This window comes from Arachis hypogaea, chromosome 1 (assembly GCF_003086295.3).
Source record: "Arachis hypogaea cultivar Tifrunner chromosome 1, arahy.Tifrunner.gnm2.J5K5, whole genome shotgun sequence".
NCBI lineage: Eukaryota > Viridiplantae > Streptophyta > Magnoliopsida > Fabales > Fabaceae > Arachis > Arachis hypogaea.
In genome coordinates this window covers 108,075,424-108,098,022 of record NC_092036.1, presented here as the reverse complement: position 1 = coordinate 108,098,022, position 22,599 = coordinate 108,075,424, and the positions used below count along the sequence as shown (strand labels likewise).

The window sequence follows — 22,599 nt, the reverse complement described above, 5'->3', positions numbered from 1 at the left end:
CTAGGATGTAAAATAGAGGTGGCGAGACGCTATGACCTCTAAAATATACCGAGAGTTCTAAAATACATATAACATATATATGTGTGTGTGGTGGCCACAAGTTTTGGTGCCTATAGTGGCTATGGATTTCACAAAATGATATTTTCAACCAAATAAAATGAAAAATTGAAGCACGTTTCAGTTTTATTAATAAATAATGACATGTTTATTAGTATAAATAAAAGAAAAAAATTAGACCATTTATCATATTTTTTGACAAAAAAATGATCTATCGTTTTCTCTCGTCATCAAAAATGGAGTCGCTACCAATGCCCAAAATTTAAAAAATGATAGTATCTAAAAATACTTACATTGCATTAATTTTTTTCTCACGTTAATAAATAATTATTTATATCTTTTATTTTTAATTAAAATAATCATTTTATTCTACAATAAAAATTTTGAAGTCTAAAATTACTATTATTAATTAAATTTTAATATTAGTAAAGTAAAATTTAAAATTATTAATTACAAAAAAGAAAAGTATAAGTAGATAATGAAAATATTAATGCAATGTAAGTATTTTTAGATACTATCATTTTTTAAATTTTGGGCATTGGTAGTGACTTCATTTCAGACGAGAGAGAGAGAGAGAGAGAGAGAGAGAGAGAGAGAGAGAGAGAGAGAGAGAGAGAGAGAGAGAGAGAGAGAGAGAGAGAGAGAGAGAGAGAGAGAGAGAGCTACAGAACCTATTTCTCCAAAATAACAAATAAGATGAATTAATACAACATATATATAATAGATGGAGACAATAAGTATCTAAGCAAATATAGATAACCAAAATAAAGCCCAAGAGATAAAAATCTTCGCAACATCAGAAGCTTCCAGCAAGCCTCAATGAGGAGCCTCATGTCCTACATCTGAAAACCACAAAATCCGAATGGGTTAGAACCAGAGGTTCTTAGCATGGTAACAGTGCCCGCATATCTAACATATAATGTCCTGGAAAAGCTGAAGGCAATCCTAGAACTTCCAACATATAATTAAAGCTTATAAACATAAATAAACCATAAAGATAAAACAGGCAACTGGCTAAGGGTCTTCAGAGCTATCTAAAACTCCCCTTTCCAACTCCTCTGAACCTCCTAACCACCAACAAAAAAAAAAGTGCCACAAACACAATTATTTCAAGCGAGGAAATCACAAATAGAAAGCATATACAACAAATAAAGCAGGTAGCAAATAGTTTATGCAGTCACTTAGGCAATCCGAATAAATCACACCAAACAAACACATAGATGCATATGATGCATGCCTGTTCTAGTGGCTGATGAGTCTCATCTGTCGGTTATAAAGCCAACTCGACAAGTCTTGGTAGCTAACCATTGGACTGTCCCTCTGTCGTGCATCCCCAACTATAGTAATTCTCAATTATAATCATAATCATAATCATAATCATAATCATAATCATATAACACCCACACTGGTATTTATTCACGGGGTGAGCTCATATAGAACTTTCACAGTGTCCAGCCACACTTACGACATAGGGTCAGCAGAATATCGAGTCTTAACCTGGAGCACTTGGTAGCTAGCCACTACTTTCACCTAGGGAAACTCGTATCTCAGATAGTCATTTAATACTCATTCATAAACATTCCATAATCATTTATTATGACCATATCATCACATAATTGCACTTTTTTTACATCACTCATCAAACCCGGGGCAAGTAGGGGCGAAACCACAACCCTTGCGTCCACCCGAGGATGCTCTATGCTAACCAACTTGGAGCAAGTGGGGCGAAACCACAACCCTTGCATCTACCCAAGAGGTACGTTCTCATATATCCAGGAGGAACTAAGGAGGGGATCCTAACCTCCCACCATCTCGCTGGAGGTGAGTTTACAATACCAGGAGGAACAAGAAAGGGGATCCTCACCTTTCAACATCTCTATGGGGTCGCACTTTCAAGAAATAGGACTTAAGATAAAACAATAATCCAAATTCATATATTCATTATTAGCCCTAAATTAATATTTATCATAGCCATCCAACTCATAACATAATCCATAACCAGCCATAGATCATTATCAAATATAGCACTTCGCCTCACGGCATATACCGCACTTCCTAATTTATCGTTAACTCTACTCTTACTTCATCCTCAAGCTACCACCCTCAGTAACTCATACATTCATCATTAATCATAATTTATCGTTAACTCTACTCTTACTTCATCCTCAAGCTACCACCCTTCCTAGCTTCTTCTTGTTACTAGGCATACTATAAGGATTTAAGACTAAAAAGATGAAAATAGAGGCTTAGAGGTTTGAAATTCGGTTTTAAAAAAACACAAAAATCATATTTGCTGAAAATAGGGTCACGCGCACGCGTGGGTCACTTGCACGCGTGGGTCACGCGCACGCGTGAGCGCTAAAAAAATCCAATGTCACGCGTACGAGATGGCCACGCGTATGCGTGAGCATGCATGTTGTCCCATTACGTGTACGCATTGCTCTTTTTCGTGTACGCATACGGACCAGGCAGAATTGACTAGTCGAGTATCAAACTTTTGCGTACGCAGAATCCCCATGTCACGGGTTCCGCGTGAACATGCATTTTTGCCCGCGTATGGGATGTATGCGTACGCATATAATGCAGCAACACAAAAAGCTGTTGAATCCTAATTTTTCAGTTTACGCACCAAACTTTGGTCGAACATAACTTCTTCATTTTAAAACATTTTTTCTCCGTTATTCGAACGGCATAAACATCTCGGACCCAATTTTATTTCTAAATAAGTTTGACACAAACTCTTCTAAAAAACCAACACTTTATGAATTCAGCCTCAACCACATTCTAACTTTCTCAAACAATCTATAACCTACTAAATTTATTCACTTTAATCAATCTCAAACTCAATATTTCAAGTTCAACAATATACAATACACATTCATCACCTTACCAATTCTCCATTTTCATCAAATTTCAACCCAATACTTCCAATGCCACAATATTCAATATACAACATTAATATCCATATCAAGCCCAATTTCAACTTCAAATCAACATACCAATCATCATCATCATATACAATTCACATGCACCAACAACAAGAACATCATTTACACCCTCCAAAACCAATAATCCCTTAATCAATACAATCCATTTCAACCAATCAACCACATTACAAATTCAATTCCTATCTTAGGGTCACTAGCCTAAGTTTTCACATTACATTACATTTTAGATAAGAGAAATCGAAATCATACCTTGGCCGATATTCCGCTCAACCTGGATCACCTCATTTTCAACTCTTCCTCGATTTTCAAGGCTCTAACACCTCCAATATCAGATTTTCAGCTTGTAAATCCCCTCAAGCTCTCAAATTCTCCATCAAGCTCCAATCCATTTATATATATACCTTGCCTAACACATATAACATGCATCCATACATACAAACTTAATATCTAATCACAACAACTCAAGTATTTTAACTTAAGGTTAAAAATCTTGCCATACATAAGGATAAAAGAGGTGAGATTAAGCCTTTTATTCAAGCTAATTGGATCCTATAACATCAAATAGCTCAAAATTTCAACACTTTTACTTACAACTTTTGAAATCAAGGCTGGAAAAATTGGAAGAGAAACATGGCTTATCTCGGGAACAAAGTTGTGAGCTTTGTAGAGTTTAACACTGCGGTCGTGTGGCCACAAATGGTGTGGCGATCGGAGTTTCGGATCAAAAGTTATTGCAATTTGATTATGTAGTGAGGGTTTGTGAAATTTTGGAATGTGTTCTTCCCTCTTGGTGAGCATTCAGCGTTTATCAAGAACTTCTTTGTTTTTGAAAACACCAAACTAAATCCCATGGAGGTAGTGAGAGCAGCTGACTGTCTCTGTCGCATCGGTGTCATACCAAGGGCGAAGTGTGCATGTGATCCTTGCATTTTTTTTTCTTTTTTACATTAGTTCTTTCTTCATTTATTAGCAATTATATCCTCCTTTATTGAAACTATTAGTTTCAGTAATGACTTTGGGAGTCTTTTTTTTTTTGTTGTGTTGTAGTCTTATAATTTGGACACTTATTTTCTTTCTCATTGAATGAAATATATCTAAAAATTATTTTAGATATTATCATCTATGACGCACGGACATTGACAAGGATACATGACATGACACGATGTGGGATAAGTAAATTTAAAATTTTATAAGACACAAAAACACGATATATATATATATATATATATATATATATATATATATATTAATTTTTAATTATTTTATTATTTTTTAATTGTATAAATTATTTAAAATATTTTTACTTTAATAATTAATAATATATACTATTTTTAAATTTATTTTACCAATATCTGTTTAAAATAAGATTAAACACGTTGACATATAATGATATTTAAGTCTATTTAGAGAAAATTTTTTTATTAAAATACGATTGAATATAAAAAATATGCGTGTATTAATAAGTATCATATTCAAAATATGTCCACAAATAAGACAACTCAAGAAAAAAAGTGTCCCTATTTAGTATTTACATAAATTAAATAATTCTATTAATTACCGATTTATATCATTTTTAGCGTTTTTAACAAGATGCATTCTATCTTATATTTCGTTTACAGTGTAAACGAAATAATTTTGAATGTTGTAAACGAAATATGAAAAAAATTTTAAACACGTATCATGGGTACACACGTAATACATAAAAATTGATTTACTCCATGTATTTCTACGTATACGTGTTTAAAATTTTTCTCATATTTCATTTACCGTGTAAACAAAATACGTTTAAAATTATTTTGTTTATATTGTAAACGAAATATAAGATACAATGTATTTTGATAAAAACACTGGAAATGATATAAATCTGTAATTAATAAAATTTTTTAATTTATATAAATAAAAAATCCCTCTCTAAATTCTTTTTTTTCTTCTTAATAGTAAATGTAAATTAAAATGAAATATCACAAAATGTGAAAGTATTAACTCGCAAAGTCGGTTTCGGTGTTGACAAATAAGAACACGCCACGTCATCCTAAGTAGTCAGATGCGGTGCGGGGGATCATCGCTATCCTTCCCTCTTTCCACGACTCTCTCTCTCTGTTTCGCTCCGTTTCGGCAAAACTCCTCCTTGATCTCTATCTTGGATTCAATTTTCGCCATGCGGTTTCTCTGATTCACCTGCATAAACATCCGCTCCCATTCTCCAGTCCCTTAATTCCGATTCGGATGATTTTCGCATTCGCTGAACCAATCGCAGATTAGTTAGGGTTTTCGATTCGATCTGAAAACGACCGAATTGAATGTAAAATCTCTCTCCCCAAATTTTCAGAGCTGGGGGCAAATCAGTCTCGGCCTCACCGAACCCCGGCGGAGGCGGCAGCACTATTATACTACTCCTCGCGGCAGCAGCAGCATCAGCATCAGCAGCAGGGATTCTGGTCCTTCCTCAGCAGCCTTCAGCATGCGCCACGTGTCCCCACTCTCGCCTACCTCCCCCAGGTCGAATCCGTAACCAGCTACGCCTCCGATCTCAACCGCCCCGTCCACCTCCGTCCTCCGCCCATCATGGAATCTGCCTCCGCTGGCGCTGTCGCCGCGCGCTCCTCCTCCGGCTCTGCCGCACCAGCTCCACTCGAGGAGCCCGAGTACCTCTGCCGGTACATGGTCGTGAAGCACTCCTGGCGCGGCCGGTATAAGCGGATACTGTGCATATCCAGCGTCTCCATTGTCACGCTCGACCCGTCCTCGCTCTCTGTTACGAACTCATACGACGTCGCCACTGATTTCGAGGGTGCCGCGCCGGTCCTTGGACGTGACGATAATTCGAATGAGTTCAGTGTGAGCGTGAGAACCGATGGAAGGGGGAAGTTCAAGGCGATAAAGTTCTCGTCGAGGTATAGGGCGAGTATTCTGACAGAGATGCATCGGATAAGGTGGAATAGGTTGGCGCCGGTGGCTGAGTTCCCGGTGCTGCATCTTCGACGGCGGGCGTCTCAATGGGTCCCATTTGTAAGTTATCCTGGACACGCTGTTCTGGTTGCTACTTTTGGTGTAATGCATGGCTGCATCTTCATTGGGATGGTGAAGGGTGTATGATTGTTGGTTTTTAGTCATCATATGTTTTATATTTTTAGCTGCTGGTTATGGTGAAGTTTGAGGATGGGCACGTGTCTTGCATTTTTCAAGTAATTTAGACGACAACGATTTGATATGTAGGGGGAGGGAAGGCCCCGAAAGAGAAAAAACAGAAAAAAAAAAAGGGGGGGGGGATAGAACACGTTAGGATGAGTTGCTGATGCTTTTCAAAAAATCTGATTGAATTTTTGTATGCTTGATAAAGTGTGTGATGAGCCTCGCTGTACAAAAATGCAAAGAAAATAACAGGAAAAGAAATGTATATGTGAAACTAATTATCTTTGTATGACTCTTGACACTTACAGAAACTTAAGATAACCTATGTTGGTGTTGAACTTATTGACACAAAATCTGGTGACCTTCGCTGGTGCTTGGATTTTAGAGACATGGATTCTCCTGCAATTATTATTCTTTGTGATGCATTTGGTAAGAAAAATGTTAATCATGGGAGTGGTTTTATCCTTTGCCCTTTATATGGAAGGAAATCTAAAGCTTTCCAAGCTGCCTCTGGGTGCACAAATTCAGCTATTATTGCGAACTTGGTATGATGACGTTCTTTAAGCCTAAACAATTGTTCTCCTAGATTTTGGCATCTTAATTCATGTTACCATTTGATATTGAGATAATGCGATGGTTTATGTATTGTCTTGTAACACAACTTAACATCAGCAGTAGTAACAGTAATTTTTATTGCAGACAAAAACTGCAAAATCCACTGTTGGGTTGTCCTTGTCTGTGGAGAATTCCCAAACTCTTACAATCTCTGAGTATATAAAACAAAGGGGTATCCAGTTATAATTATAACATCATTAATCTTCCTTCCACATTTGAATTATTTATTGCCTGTAGTGAGTTTCTTTTGTTTTTGTTTTTTTTAACCTTAAGCGTATAAATCTAATGCAGCAAAAGAGGCAGTTGGAGCCGAAGATACCCCTTTGGGAGGTTGGTCTGTAACTAGGTTGCGTTCTGCTGCCCATGGAACTCTGAATGTTCCAGGATTGAGCTTAGGAGTTGGTCCAAAAGGAGGACTTGGTGAACATGGTGATGCTGTATCTCGACAGCTCATTCTTACAAAGGTGTCACTCGTGGAAAGGCGTCCTGAGAATTACGAAGTAAGTGACGCATTTGTTAAGACAACTAGTAATATAGAAAAATGTGTGTAAATGCTTTGGGAAATCTATCAACTTCTGACACAAGAATGTATGCATTGAGTTGCACAACTAGTTTCTGGAATTTAGTTCTGATTTTATCTAGAGTAACACAAACAGTATCAGCTTTTTATAATTTGAAGTACATGCAGATTTGTTGATCACCTATTTTGTGTATTGTTAGGGGCCTACATATTTAAGTTGTCATGTAGCAAGCAACATCATTCTTTTTTTGTCCAGGGCAAAATAGAATTTATGGAAGAATGGAAGTTTTATACAACTTCAATTAATGTACAGTTTTGTGTATATCAATAGTTTTATGTAGTCTTTATACATATCTGACTGAACTGCTTTATATCAGTACATTTCTATCTGCATGTAAGATGATTTTTACTTGGAAAGCTTATATCATATATTGAGAATTTTCACTAGATGTGTGCAGGCTGTTACTGTTCGTCCTTTGTCTTCAGTAAGCGCCCTTGTTCGGTTTGCTGAAGAACCCCAGATGTTTGCAGTTGAATTCAGTGATGGATGTCCTATCCATGTAAGCAATCTTACGCTACTGCAATTATGAAATTTTATGCTCTGAAATTTCTCATTTGTATGGTACTGATTGTAGGTTTATGCAAGCACATCTCGCGATAGCTTACTTGCAGCTGTTCGTGATGCAATTCAAACTGAAGTAGGTAGATGTATCTCATCTTGGTTAAGAATTTTCCTACTATGGCATGTATAGATGGAAGTAAAGTATGGCAGTTCATTTGCTAGTTTAATTGCTTAGAATCTTGATATCAATTTTAAACATTTTACCATACTGAAGCAAATGGCTATATGGTATATTTTTATTTTCCAAAATAAAGAAATCCTGCATTGTCTAAGTGCATCTTTGACTTTTGATGTTTTGTGCAGGGTCAATGTGCCATACCTGTATTGCCAAGGCTGACAATGCCTGGTCACCGGATTGATCCTCCCTGTGGAAGAGTTTATTTGCAATATGGTCAGCAAAAGCCAGTTGCTGATGCTGAAAGTGCTGCAATGCATTTGAAACATTTAGCAGCTGCTGCCAAGGATGCTGTTGCTGAAGGTGGTTCCATTCCTGGATCAAGAGCTAAACTATGGCGAAGAATAAGGGAGTTCAATGCATGTATACCTTTTAGTGGTGTGCCTTTAAACATTGAAGTGCCAGAGGTTACCTTGATGGCCTTGATTACTATGCTTCCTGCGGCCCCAAATCTTCCTCCAGAATCTCCTCCTTTGCCACCCCCGTCACCAAAAGCTGCTGCAACTGTGATGGGTTTTATTGCTTGTTTACATCGACTACTTGCATCAAGAAGCGCCGCATCACACGTGATGTCTTTTCCAGCAGCAGTTGGAAGGATAATGGGTTTGCTTAGAAATGGTTCAGAGGGCGTTGCATCGGAAGCTGCCGGGCTTGTTGCAGCACTCATTGGTGGTGGGCCTGGTGATGCTAATGTGATGGATTCTAAAGGAGAGTGGCATGCAACAATCATGCATACGAAGTCAGTATTGTTTGCTAATCAGAGTTATGTCATTATTCTTGTCAACAGATTGAAGCCTATGTCAGTATCACCTTTGCTGTCAATGGCTGTGGTTGAAGTGCTCGAGGCTATGATTTGTGATCCACATGGGGAAACTACTCAATATAATGTTTTTGTTGAGTTGTTGCGCCAAGTTGCTGGGTTAAAGCGTCGTTTGTTTGCACTATTTGGTCATCCTGCCGAAAGTGTTAGAGAAACAGTAGCTGTTATTATGCGATCAATTGCTGAAGAAGATGCTATTGCTGCGGAGTCCATGCGAGAGGCTTCTCTGCGTGATGGTGCTTTGTTGAGGCATTTATTGCACGCTTTTTTCCTTCCTGCTGGTGAACGCCGTGAAGTTAGTCGACAACTTGTTGCTCTTTGGGCGGATTCCTATCAACCTGCTTTGGAGCTATTGTCTCGAATTCTGCCTCCCGGACTTGTTGCTTATTTGCATACACGCTCTGATGGAGTTCAAGATGAAGAAACGAATCAAGAGGAGTCATCAATTGGGAGAAGAAAAAGACGCTTACTTCAGCAGAGGAAAAGTCGCATCGGGAGAGGACTAACCTCTCAAGAACAACCCTTCGCTTCAGCTAATAATTTTGATGTTTCAGATTCGGGTAGACAGACAGGGAGTGCCATTGTTAGGGGCTCAGACAACTACCATAGAGCTGCTCTTGAGCCAAGCTCTGGACAGGCTTCAGATATTCAATCTTCTGTTGTTCATACTAATGAAAATTTGTCCAGTGGATCTCCTACAGCAGTCACACAAAATGGGTATTCAACTGTTGTTGCTTCGGCTACTTGTCCATCTGCAAACTCAAATGAAGCAACGGTACCTGATTTATCAAATTCAGTTGCTCCTGATGGCAATGCAGTTGGCTTGCAGAATGCAGATGTTCCAGCTCCTGCTCAAGTTGTGGTGGAGAACACTCCCGTGGGTTCTGGTCGGCTTCTATGTAACTGGCCTGAATTCTGGCGAGCGTTTGGTCTTGATCACAATCGTGCAGATTTGATTTGGAATGAGCGTACTAGGCAAGAGTTAAGAGAATCTTTGCAAGCTGAAGTCCATAAACTAGATGTTGAAAAAGAGCGTACTGAAGATATTGTTCCTGGGGGTGCTATCCTTGAAATGGCAACAGGGATTGAGAATGTCCCGCAAATATCTTGGAACTATGCTGAATTTTCCGTTCGTTACCCAAGCCTGTCAAAAGAAGTTTGTGTGGGCCAATATTATCTGCGTCTCCTGCTTGAGAGTGGCAGTGGTGGCAGGGCACAAGACTTCCCGTTGCGTGATCCAGATGCTTTCTTTAGAGCACTTTACCATCGTTTTTTATGTGATGCAGACACAGGGCTTACCGTAGATGGGGCTGTTCCTGATGAACTAGGTGCATCAGATGATTGGTGTGATATGGGTAGACTAGATGGTTTTGGTGGCGGTGGTGGTTCATCAGTGAGAGAGCTTTGTGCAAGGGCAATGGCAATTGTATATGAGCAGCACTACAAGACCGTTGGTCCTTTTTCAGGCACTGCTCACATTACCGTTCTCCTGGATAGGACAGATGACAGAGCTCTGAGACACAGACTTCTTTTTCTTTTGAAGGTCATTGTAAATTTAATCTACTTATTCTTTCTTGTTTTCTCTTTCCTTTTGGTGATTCCACTTTACTAGCTCTACTCAAAGTTAATTTAACTCAATTTCAGGCTTTGATGAAGGATTTAGCTAATGTAGAGGCTTGTGTTCTAGTTGGAGGCTGTGTATTAGCTGTCGATCTTCTTACAGTGGTCCATGAAGCTTCGGAGAGGACAGCTATTCCTTTGCAATCAAATTTGATTGCTGCTACGGCTTTCATGGAGCCACTCAAGGAATGGATGTATATCGACAGAGAAGGTGCTCAAATTGGACCTGTGGAAAAAGATGCTATTAGAAGGTTATGGTCCAAGAAGGCTATTGATTGGACAACAAGGTGTTGGGCCTCTGGGATGCTAGATTGGAAGAAGTTGCGTGATATTCGTGAGCTTCGCTGGGCACTTGCCCTTAGAGTTCCTGTCCTTACCCCACCTCAGGTAGAGTCACCATCTTTGGTGGAAGATAATGTTATATTCATATAAACATCAATTGTTCTGTACATATTTTTCTCTATCTCGAATTCTTTATTATTTCTTGTCTGCCACAATTTTTTTTAAACCTAAAGTTTCTGTGCCTGTTATATTCTTCTGAAAATTGGCATGTTGCTAGCTGGAAAGATGTCATTTCTCTTGGAACATGTATATGTCTTATTTATGCTTTCATTATATTTTCATGGTACCTTCCTGACAATGGTTCTTGCCTTCAGGTTGGAGATGCAGCTTTGTCCATATTGCATAGCATGGTGTCTGCACATTCAGATTTAGATGATGCTGGAGAAATTGTTACTCCAACTCCTAGAGTAAAACGAATCTTGTCAAGTCCACGTTGCCTTCCTCACATTGCACAGGTACTTTAAAGGTTTTTTCTTATTATTTGGCCATGTATCAAAATATGTTTGTTCTGATATACTACTGCTATAATAAAATTTCTTTCTCAAAGATGATAGGAATTGTCTCATTGCTTGTTAACTTTATCATATTTTCAAGTTGTTTGCTATGTGATAGTATGGTTTCAGTTGATTTTTAGTATTTTCTACCCTTCCAATAATTCATTAATATAATATTTTATTCTAGTTTTTATTTTTCTTTTCACTTTTTCCCTCTTTCGTTGTGTGTGTGTTGGGGGTGGGTTGTTTTATGAATTCAGGCCATTCTCTCTGGGGAACCAAGTATTGTTGAGGCAGCTGCTGCATTGTTGAAGGCCATTGTTACCAGGAATCCCAAAGCCATGATACGTCTATACAGCACCGGTGCATTTTATTTTGCACTGGCTTATCCAGGATCTAATCTACTTTCAATTGGGCAACTGTTTGCCGTCACCCATGTCCACCAAGCATTTCATGGTGGCGAAGAGGCTGCGGTTTCAACTTCATTGCCTTTGGCAAAACGTAGTGTTCTTGGTGGACTTCTTCCTGAATCTTTGTTGTATGTATTGGAGCGCAGTGGTCCAGCAGCATTTGCTGCAGCAATGGTATCAGATTCTGACACTCCTGAGATAATATGGACTCATAAAATGAGGGCAGAAAATTTAATACGTCAGGTATTACAAATTAAGATCTGATGTGTATATTTTAATAGAATACAAGTGTACTTCCCAAACTACCTTTCCGATATTGTTCATGCGGGTTCAATATATCCCTGTTCACTGTATCAGGTTTTGCAACACCTTGGTGATTTTCCACAGAAATTGTCACAGCATTGCCATGTTTTATATGACTATGCTCCAATGCCTCCAGTTACATACCCTGAACTTAGAGATGAAATGTGGTGTCATCGTTATTACCTGAGGAATCTATGCGATGAGATCCGCTTTCCAAATTGGCCTATTGTTGAGCATGTAGAGTTTCTGCAGTCTTTACTTGTAATGTGGCGTGAAGAGTTGACGAGAAAACCTATGGATCTTTCTGAAGAAGCAGCTTGCAAGATCCTTGAAATATCCTTGGAGGATGTATCTGGTGATGCTGTAAATAAAAAGCATTCTTTGGAGGTATCAGATGAAACATCTAGCTTATCAAAGCAAATTGAAAATATTGACGAGGAAAAGTTAAAGCGACAATATCGAAAACTTGCTATGAAATATCATCCTGACAAAAACCCTGAAGGAAGGGAGAAGTTTCTTGCTATACAGAAGGCTTATGAACGCCTCCAGGTAAACATAGTTTGCATGTTACAAGCTTATTTGGATTCATATGTCAATAGAAGTCACTTATGGACAAACTCTAGTTATTTTGAAGTCTTCAAAGGCCATGGGGACATGTTTTGTTGTCTTAACTTCTTAATTTTTGATATGTAAGTATATTAATCATGCAAACAAGTCCATGTACTTTCTTTAGTGTGAGAAATGGTGTGATAGCCCCTTGTCACTCAGATTGGGAGTGTGTTGTAGATGCATATGCTGTTGTTTTGTTCTTCTTTTCTCCTTTTGCAAGCCAGCTATAGACAGGCTTAGTTATATGCATGCACAGATTTGGGGTGGCAAAATCATGATGTATGTTAAAATTTCATTTTGCTTCTTGGGTGGATGTTTACAGTGAATTTATGCGATATAATATCATTTGCTTGCAACAGTATATTTTTATATTCTAATTCACTGAAAATATTTACCTTTTGTGGACTGTATCTTAGGCTACAATGCAAGGATTGCAAGGTCCTCAGCCTTGGAGATTGCTTCTTTTGTTGAAGGGGCAATGCATTTTATACAGAAGATATGGAGACATATTGGAGCCATTCAAATATGCTGGCTATCCCATGTTGTTAAGTGCTGTTACTGTGGACAAGGATGATAACAATTTTCTTTCTTCAGATAGAGCACCTCTTCTTGTTGCAGCATCAGAGCTTGTTTGGCTGACGTAAATTCCATTTTCTTTCATATTGGCTTCACTATTTTCTAAAATATTTTGAATACCATTCTAACTCATGCTGCACATTGACTTTTATTGTGGCTAGATGTGCATCTTCTTCACTGAATGGAGAAGAGCTGGTGAGAGATGGAGGAGTGCAACTTCTTGCAACCCTTCTTTCCCGTTGCATGTATGTTGTTCAGCCATCTACTCCTGGAAATGAACCATCTGCCATTATTGTTACAAACATCATGCGAACATTTTCAGTTCTTAGTCAATTTGAGGCTGCCAGATCTGAGATACTCGAGTTTTCTGGGCTAGTTCCAGACATTGTGCACTGCACTGAGTTTGAGCTTGTACCAGGAGCTGTTGATGCTGCTCTACAGACTATTGCCAATGTTTCTGTTTCATCTGAATTGCAGGATGCTTTATTGAGGGCTGGTGTTTTATGGTATGTCAATTAATTTTTTTGATAAAATGCTTGGTATTTATCTCTCAACTATAGGTATGCAGGAGGATGTTCCATGTGAATTTAGGCTTAGTTGGCAAACTTAGTGTTTTTGTGTGCCTGTGTCGCCAAATAGCTTAAGTACTTATTGAGTAATATGAGCTTTACCATTACATGAAAATTTACTGTGTATGAAAGTAGTTCTGTAAACAGCTATCTACTAAGCTCTCTAGATTTTGCAAAGTCTTAATTTTCAAAGCTTAATATATATTACTTATGAAACTAATCTCAACATCTGATTGGGTTCAAAACCCGTTTTACTACGTTCATCCATACATGACAAAGATGTTTCATGTGTGCGCTCTTGTTGGAGCAGATAATACCAAAAGTACTTATGTACTAGAATGGTTATTTTTTTGAGAAATGCCTGGCATATTATTTGGCCACTATTTTAAAATGATCTGTCCGCTCCTATATCGGTGGAGCTATAAAGGGAATGCTGTATGTTAGTCTAGTTATAATTCGATGATAATTTATTGAGGGATCATACTATCTCCCTTTCTTATCATTTTTATGTTATTAGAGTTGTGTCTAGTTTGGAATTTTCTAGCTATTCTATTTTGTAGTATTATCATAATTTTTGTGGGTTTTGGCAGACCATTTAAACCTAGCCTTTCCTTGTCTTTATCATTGTCAATTTGATCCTGGGTTCCTCTTCCTCTTGGGACTTCCATTTCTTTCTTAACCTTAATGATAGAGAATCATTTCAACTTTTGGCTCTCTTAGGTATCCTTGATGATTTTTCTTTGTCTTCTAACCCCTGACAAAAGGATATTGTCTCTTGATTCCTCTGGTAGTTTTAGCTGTAATTCTCTCTTCCAATTTTTACTCACTCCTCTATCACAACTTTGGTCTAGACAAACCCATTTGTAAGTCCCAAGCTTCCTCTAAATTCAATTTTTTTATATGGGTCAGCTGTGCTTAACATAGCTAATGCCAATGTCTTGTTGCAGGTTTGAAAATCACATAAGGCTAGATGTGTGTTATGTGTGAGACAAGCTCAGAGTCAAATTCATATCTTTTTTTGCATTGCCCAGTAGCTGTTTTCTTGTGGAGCAATTTGTTTATCATCTTTGATGAATGCTGTGTGCACTGTTTAATCCTTGACTGATTTCTATTGACTAGGTTTGTTGGGTTCGTAGTAGAAAAGAGGCAAAACTTTTGTGGCAATGTTGAGAGATTGGAAAAGCTATGCTTTACAGATAAATCTAAACCTTTTTTGCCTTTGCTTTTGTATAGGGGATCCCTTACCAAACCCCCCCCCCCCAACCCACTCACACAACAATTTGTATTATCCTTGTCCTGATAAAATGAAGTTCTTCTTTTATCCCCTGGAAAAAAAAAGTGGTTGACCTGTGTGGTTTTCATTCCTTAATGTATGTCGGTTAATCCTTTTGATCAAGTGATGACTTTTCTGCTGTGGATACCTAATGAACTTGTATATGTGGACAGTACATATTTGTGTTAATTTCAGAAAATGACTGTTCCAGTTATGTTATATGCTCACAGAATATTTGTTGGACTAAGTCATTTAGTATGGTCCATGGTCCATGATAGGTACCTATTGCCGCTGCTGCTTCAGTATGATGCAACTGCTGAAGAACCGGATGCAACAGAATCACATGGTGTTGGTGCCAGTGTTCAAATTGCCAAAAACATGCATGCCATACGGGCAGCCCAGGCTCTGTCAAGGCTCAGTGGTTTGTGTGGTGATGAGAGCTCAACTCCTTACAATCGGGCGGCAGCAAATGCCCTCAGAGTTTTGCTAACACCTAAGCTTTCTAGCATGTTACGAGACCAATTACCTAAAGATTTGCTGTCCAAGTTGAATGCAAACCTGGAGTCTCCAGAGGTGGGTCCCCACCCACTACTCTCTTTCTAGCTAGGTTTTAATCTATCTCCTTTTGTACAGGTTATTGAACATACTTTGAAGGCCGAGTCTGTTAAAAGTAAAATACAAATATATGCTTGGTTGTAGCTTCTGTTCCTATTTGGAATCTGGTTAAGTAATTCTATTTCTTGTACCAAAATGTGCAAATAAGCAGATAACATACTCGTAATTCATGGCTGCAGTAGCGAGAATTTCAATTTTTTTTGGCCCATCCTCCATTTCATCCCGCTGGGGCCCTGCCCCTGGTGGGAAAAAACCTGAAAACGAAAGTAGGGTTACATGCTGACTGGTTATGGTGGTTAATGACAATCCATTATCAATTATGCTTGGTTTAAAATGCTGCTGTTCTGCTTCTAAGATTACTGCATTAATACTATGTTTTTATTTTGTAATCTACTTTTTCAGATTATATGGAATTCTTCAACACGGGGAGAGCTGCTGAAATTTGTGGATCAGCAGCGTGCAGCTCAAGGTCCTGATGGTTCATACGATATCAGAGACTCACATGACTTTGCCTATAAAGCACTATCAAAGGAATTGTTCATTGGCAATGTTTACTTGAGGGTCTACAATGATCAGCCAGAATTTGAAATTAGTGAACCAGAAGCTTTTTGTGTTGCTCTAGTTGATTTTATATCTTATGTTGTGCACAACCATCCTTTTGAGGATGCTGATCAATATGTTGATGGCATCTCTTCTCCTGCTCAGAATTATGAGGATGCTGTTGATGGATTTGTGAGTGAACAGCCTGTCCTAGATAATTCTAGCACAATATCCGAGGAGCAAGTTGTTGGGAAGGAAGAAGCCGAGCTAGTTAAAAGTCTCCGTTCCGCATTGATCTCCCTACAGGTTAATTGCTTAACAGCTTTACTTGTTTGTAATACTTTCTGAGCATGTTTGACTAATCTATCTTATTTTCTGCAGAACCTATTGACTAATAATCCAAATTTGGCATCCATATTTTCCAATAAAGACAAGTTACTGCCTCTTTTTGAATGCTTTTCTGTCCCTGAAACATCAAACAGCAACATCCCTCAACTTTGTTTAGGAGTGCTGTCACTCTTGACGGCACATGCTCCTTGTTTGCAAGCCATGGTTGCAGATGGATCTAGTCTCCTTGTTTTACTACAAATGCTTCACTCATCCCCAAGTTGTCGTGAAGGGGCTCTCCATGTTCTCTATGCATTGGCAAGTACACCTGAACTGGCCTGGGCAGCTGCCAAGCATGGTGGTGTTGTCTACATTCTTGAACTACTGTTGCCTTTGAAAGGTAAGAACTTAATTGATTTATATTTTTTCCTCATTCCTGGAAGGTTTGCAGATTGTTAAATGCTGATGATAAAAATCGTTCATACAGAAGAAATTCCACTCCAACAAAGAGCTATGGCAGCCTCCTTGTTGGGGAAACTTGTTGGGCAACCAATGCACGGTCCAAGAGTTGCTATAACACTTGCAAGGTTTCTTCCAGATGGCCTTGTATCAGTAATTAGGGATGGACCTGGTGAAGCTGTTGTTGTTGCGCTTGAGCAGACTACTGAGACACCAGAACTTGTGTGGACGCCAGCAATGGCAGCTTCTTTGTCTGCACAGATTTCAACCATGGCATCAGAATTATATCGGGAGCAGGTGAAAGGCCGTGTTGTTGATTGGGATGTACCTGAGCAGGCATCTGGGCAGCAGGAAATGAGAGATGAGCCACAGGTATGACCTAATAAATATAATTTAGACTTTTTTTTTTGTTATTTTGTGGAGTGGAATCAAGTTTTGTTTTGATTCAGGTTGGTGGCATCTATGTTCGTCTATTTTTGAAAGATCCCAAATTTCCATTGAGAAATCCTAAAAGATTCTTGGAAGGCCTTCTAGATCAGTATTTGTCATCCATTGCTGCCACACATTATGACACTCAGGTTGTTGACCCAGAGTTGCCTTTGCTTCTATCAGCTGCATTAGTTTCATTGCTTCGTGTTCATCCTGCACTAGCAGATCACGTTGGATATCTTGGATATGTCCCAAAACTAGTTGCTGCTGTTGCATTTGAGGGAAGGCGAGAAACAATGTCATCAGGTGATGCAAATATTGGAAAAAATGCAGATAAAACATATGACCCTGATAATGGATCAACAGAGCACACACAAACTCCTCAAGAACGTGTGCGGTTGAGTTGTTTGCGTGTCTTGCATCAACTTGCAGCTAGTACCACATGTGCAGAAGCTATGGCAGCAACAAGTGTAGGAACCCCTCAGGTATGAGATTACATATTCTGGAATGTCTCAAATGTATTTACTGTGGGAGACAGAGAGGAGAATGTGAGCTAGATTACCTTTATATATATTAATATAAAACGAAGTTATATATATATATATATATATTCTTTTCCCTCTCAAATTTCTTCTTCCAGGTTGTTCCACTGTTAATGAAAGCTATAGGGTGGCAAGGTGGAAGCATATTAGCTCTCGAGACCTTAAAGCGTGTTGTGGTTGCTGGAAACCGAGCAAGGGATGCTCTTGTTGCACAAGGACTTAAGTGAGTACCTTCAAGTTTTTTATATCATTCGAATATTTTCTACTTGGGAGATTAAAACTGCCAAAAAATGCAAATAAAATAAAAACTTCTATGCTAATCGGAAAAATAATTTAAATAGGAGGAAGTTGGATGTGCTTGTGTGGAAGGTCGTGTAGCTTGTTTTGAACTCTAATCTCCATAGTCCGTATAACATTTAATAATTCTGATCATAAAATTCTGCTATTTTTTTTGTGATGATTGGCTGTGTTTGGTTGTTATCCATGTCCATCAAAGACATGGACACAGTGACATAGGTCCATTAATGGTTTAATAAGACACAAATTACGAAGGATGTGCTGACACACGACATAAAAAATACATATATTTAGTATCTTTTCAGATTGTTGGGACACATATCAGATACGACAGATTTTTATTACACTTTTTTCCTTCAAAATTTTTAAAATTCCACTTTCCATCACGTTGATCACCAACAACTTCTTCCTTATTAGAGGTAAAATTTGTTTCTAATAACAAATATGCTCATGTCTCTTTATTAGTGCCTTAACAACCAAACAGGTTACATGTATTCATTTTGTCTGTGTGCATGTATGTCTGTGTGTTTGTCTTCATTGTTCTGAAATAGTAAACAAACACGGCCATTTGGATCTAACAAATTGTTAGATTGGGTATGGTTTTGCCCCATTGAGTATAATTATTAAGGCCCAAGGGACAATTTTTTTCTATCTGTGGATAAAATTAGCCTTTCAGTGTACTTTTCCCTGGTGTACCTGGATATAAAGTCCAGTAAATTCCAATGCATCCTGTGATACACTATGGATTGGCTTTCCAACATGAGACTGTTTGAATAATTGACAAATCGCTTATTTTGTATCGTTTATGAATATGTTGAACAATTTTTGTGACCAATGAATATATCTTGGAAGTTCAATTGTGATTTCATAATCTCGAGGATACCGACTCAAATGTATTCCTACTTTCAATGCAATAGAGATGAATAAAATTTATGCTAGAGATTTATTTTGTCTGTAGAGGTGAATGCTTCAAGGCTATATTTTGTATTTACTGTTGTGAGAGGTACATTTGTCTCTAACCCTAGCAATAATTTTGCAAACAATGCAGAGTTGGTCTTGTTGAGGTACTTCTTGGTCTGCTTGATTGGAGGGCTGGAGGGAGAAATGGCTTTTGTTCTCAAATGAACTGGAATGAATCTGAAGCTTCTATCGGCAGAGTGCTTGCAATTGAGGTTAGAGTCTCATCATCGATTTTTTTCTTCCTCAAGTAATGAGTCCTGCATATTTTGTTTGGTTTATGTTATTTCCCTCTATACAAGACTATTATCCTAGCTGCTTCGTAGATCATAACGGTCTTCTGTAAAGACTCCCCTGTTCTCTTTTTGTTTTGTGTCATTTTTTTTAAAGGTAACAATCAACATGGTCATTTTTCCAAAAAACTTATCAGGGTTGTTGCTCCCAATTTTTTTTACCTTAGATCGAGTTAGTCCTTCCTTCAAATAGCAAATTATTGCTGTTAACGTGGACTGTTAACTGCAAATGTGGCAGAGCATTAGGCATGCCTGAGATGGCACAAAGTTGGTTCAATCAATTTGGTCTCTATCAACTTGATCAAACCCAAAGAACATGTAACTTACACACTGCATCATCACCTTCTTCGTGTTCTTCCCTCTTTTATTTCTTTGCAACCAAGCTCTCTTTCATTCTCCTCCAAGATTTGAAACCTTAGTAATTAGGAGGAGTAATTAAAAGAATTCAATTTAAAAACAATAACAAAAAAGCATCCAATTTTTTTTTTTAATTCCTTCCCAATTTTGCCATCGCAAGGTAAGCTCCTCTACTCTTTTTTTTTTTCTTTTCTTTTCTTTCCAGAGAGGGTATTCCATCATTGGGAGGGAGGGATTGCTAGACTTTAGGTTTTAGGTTTCATGCATTTGATAAGGATTGGGGTTTGACGTATACTGGTTTTGATTGAGATTTCCACATATTGGATTGCCATAATCGGTCTTATTCCTGCCTTTCTTTACTATGTTTACATCATCATTTTGGTTGTATATCCTGGTGAACACCCTCTAAGGTTTTATATCTTGGAGGAGGAGGAGAGATTGGTTATGGAAGGAAGATTATACAATGTGTGGATTATATATTTGTTGGATTTTGATCAATTTTGGTCTGAACCAGATTGATTCAATCACCTTGCATGTCTAATGTTTGGCGACTTCGGCAGATAACCTTCCACATCAAATTCCCTTTAGTAGCGTTAATTGGCTTTCTGACAGAGGACTAACTTGATCTATGTAAACGGGGGATCATTTTGATAAAAGATAGAGGGACCTTTTTTATTCTTACCATATATTTTAATGTTAAATGAGTTGGATCTTATCATGATTGTCTAATCTTTCGACTTCAAAATGAGAATCGTTGCATTTGAGTCCATAATATTTGTATTTCTTTCTGCAAGAATTTTTTACTGATTTGAGCTGACTTTGTTAGTTCATCTACGCTGACATGGTGCATTTATATGCTGAATCAGGTATTGCATGCCTTTGCTACTGAAGGAGCCCACTGTACTAAAGTCCGAGAAATATTGAACAATTCTGACGTGAGTCTAACACATCTGGATTAATAAATTCATATGATTGTTTTTGCTTTGCCTAGTGGCACTTCAAATGTTGGTTCAGCTATTTTGCCGTCTGCCTATTGCAAATATATACCAGCCAAATCACCATTTACGATGTTGTTCTCCTTTCGTGTCTTATAGGTTTGGAGTGCATACAAAGATCAAAGGCATGATCTTTTCCTTCCTTCAAATGCACAATCCGCAGCCGCTGGAATTGCTGGTTTGATCGAGAATTCATCATCGTCAAGACTCACGTATGCCCTTACTGCACCTCCACTGCAGTCATCTACTTCTAGACCTCCCCCATCATCCACATCCGACTTCCATGGAAAGCAAGAACTCTCATAGTACAGAAAGTAAGTCCATTTTTTCAATCAGGTTGACGGAGAGCATATATACATATATATGCCTATACTTGTAACTCACCTGTATAGTACACTGTACAGTTTTCTTGTCTACATGCTTCTGGGTTGCCCAAATTGAAGCATGTGAAATTTTTCTCTCTCGTTATTCGTTTGTTTTCAAGAGGAACTCTCCCAAGTTCTCTCCCATTTTCCTTGTAAATTGGATGGTGTATTTACTAATTTGCTACGAAAATTGCGAGGCATGTGCATTTCGTGAAAGTTCAGTCACAGTTGCGGCAAGGATTCAACATACCTTTTCCCTCTTCTATAGGTCTATTGTTTTTGCTTCTTTTTTCTTAAATAAATTGTCACGTTTTCGTTTCCCATTAGTTTTAAATTGATTGGTCCATACGTGCGCCACTTTAGCAATTTAGGTATGCTAGATAAGCTAAGAAAAAATCATAATAGCGCTGGAGGAAAATAATTGTACTGCAACTTTTTCAATGCAAGATGTAACTAACCACCTATACATCAATTTCAAATCACCTTGATCTGTTTTTTGGGTTTTACTAATTGGTAAGATTTTAAAGGGAAAATTGTGAAAGAAAGTTTTACTTAGTGAATATATTAGATTTTATATTGGAAACTTTTGGGTTTCAAGTTTTATTTAATGCCTAATTGTTTGTATTTATAAAATGGTAATTTATTCTAGCAATTCATACTTTATAATGTTAATGACTCGTAAAATTAATAAAAAAAATTAAGAAATTTATAAATTTTGTATTGTAAGATGTTAGGATTTGTAACAATTAAATTTGGTTTTACATGATTAATAAATCAATAAAATTAAGTACATTAGGGACATAATTTTGATATTGAAAAGATTTAGCATGTGACATGTAAAGAGTTATAATAAATTAATGTATAACAGATCAAAATAATAAAATTAATAAAAAAAATTAAAAAAGCTTGAATAAATAAGAAGAAAATAAAACAGAAGCCGTGATAGGTTATGATAAAATGAATTGAGTTTTTTGTTTTTTTAAATTTCATATCATATTTATTTTAAATAATAATAAATAAAAATATGTGAAAAAAATGATGAGATAGAATTATAATATAATTTTAAAATAAAAATTTAAATTAGATCATTATATTATTACACAACACAAATTAAAGTAATTTTATATTATAATACACCATACAAATAAATAAATAACTTAAGCAAGTTTATTATAAAATCTTTTTTTATTTATGCATGCCTAACACTACGATCCATGAATACTTCATGTCATATATAGTTTCGAGTGACGCTCATTCAAATAATCGAATTGGAGGCTGGAGGGTATGGTGGCTTGTGTTCACAAGTTTCCTTCTTATAACAGTGCCTTATCGGAGGAA

At 37.5% G+C, this 22,599-nt stretch overlaps 1 protein-coding gene across 7 annotated transcripts; it reads left to right on the top strand.

The window, feature by feature from the left end:
- The first annotated feature begins 4,983 nt into the window (after nucleotides 1–4,983).
- Nucleotides 4,984–21,508, top strand: LOC112708516 (dnaJ homolog subfamily C GRV2). Of its 7 annotated transcripts, none has more exons than XM_025760643.3 (22): nucleotides 4,984–6,014; nucleotides 6,446–6,682; nucleotides 6,837–6,924; nucleotides 7,044–7,252; nucleotides 7,731–7,832; nucleotides 7,908–7,970; nucleotides 8,198–10,432; nucleotides 10,534–10,896; nucleotides 11,166–11,306; nucleotides 11,606–11,998; nucleotides 12,113–12,607; nucleotides 13,084–13,307; nucleotides 13,405–13,749; nucleotides 15,364–15,658; nucleotides 16,103–16,546; nucleotides 16,622–16,967; nucleotides 17,055–17,398; nucleotides 17,476–17,940; nucleotides 18,096–18,220; nucleotides 19,343–19,466; nucleotides 20,768–20,836; nucleotides 20,996–21,508. In XM_025760643.3, the coding sequence occupies exons 1-22, from the start codon at nucleotides 5,571–5,573 to the stop codon at nucleotides 21,200–21,202; spliced, it is 7,758 nt and encodes a 2,585-aa protein (XP_025616428.1). In that variant the 5' UTR covers nucleotides 4,984–5,570; the 3' UTR covers nucleotides 21,203–21,508. The 7 variants fall into 7 exon arrangements, with proteins under 7 accessions (XP_025616428.1, XP_072058449.1, XP_072058466.1 ...); XM_072202348.1 differs by having other exon boundaries at nucleotides 5,044–6,014; nucleotides 7,721–7,832; XM_072202365.1 differs by having other exon boundaries at nucleotides 5,048–6,014; nucleotides 7,908–7,974.
- Nucleotides 21,509–22,599: the final 1,091 nt, after the last annotated feature.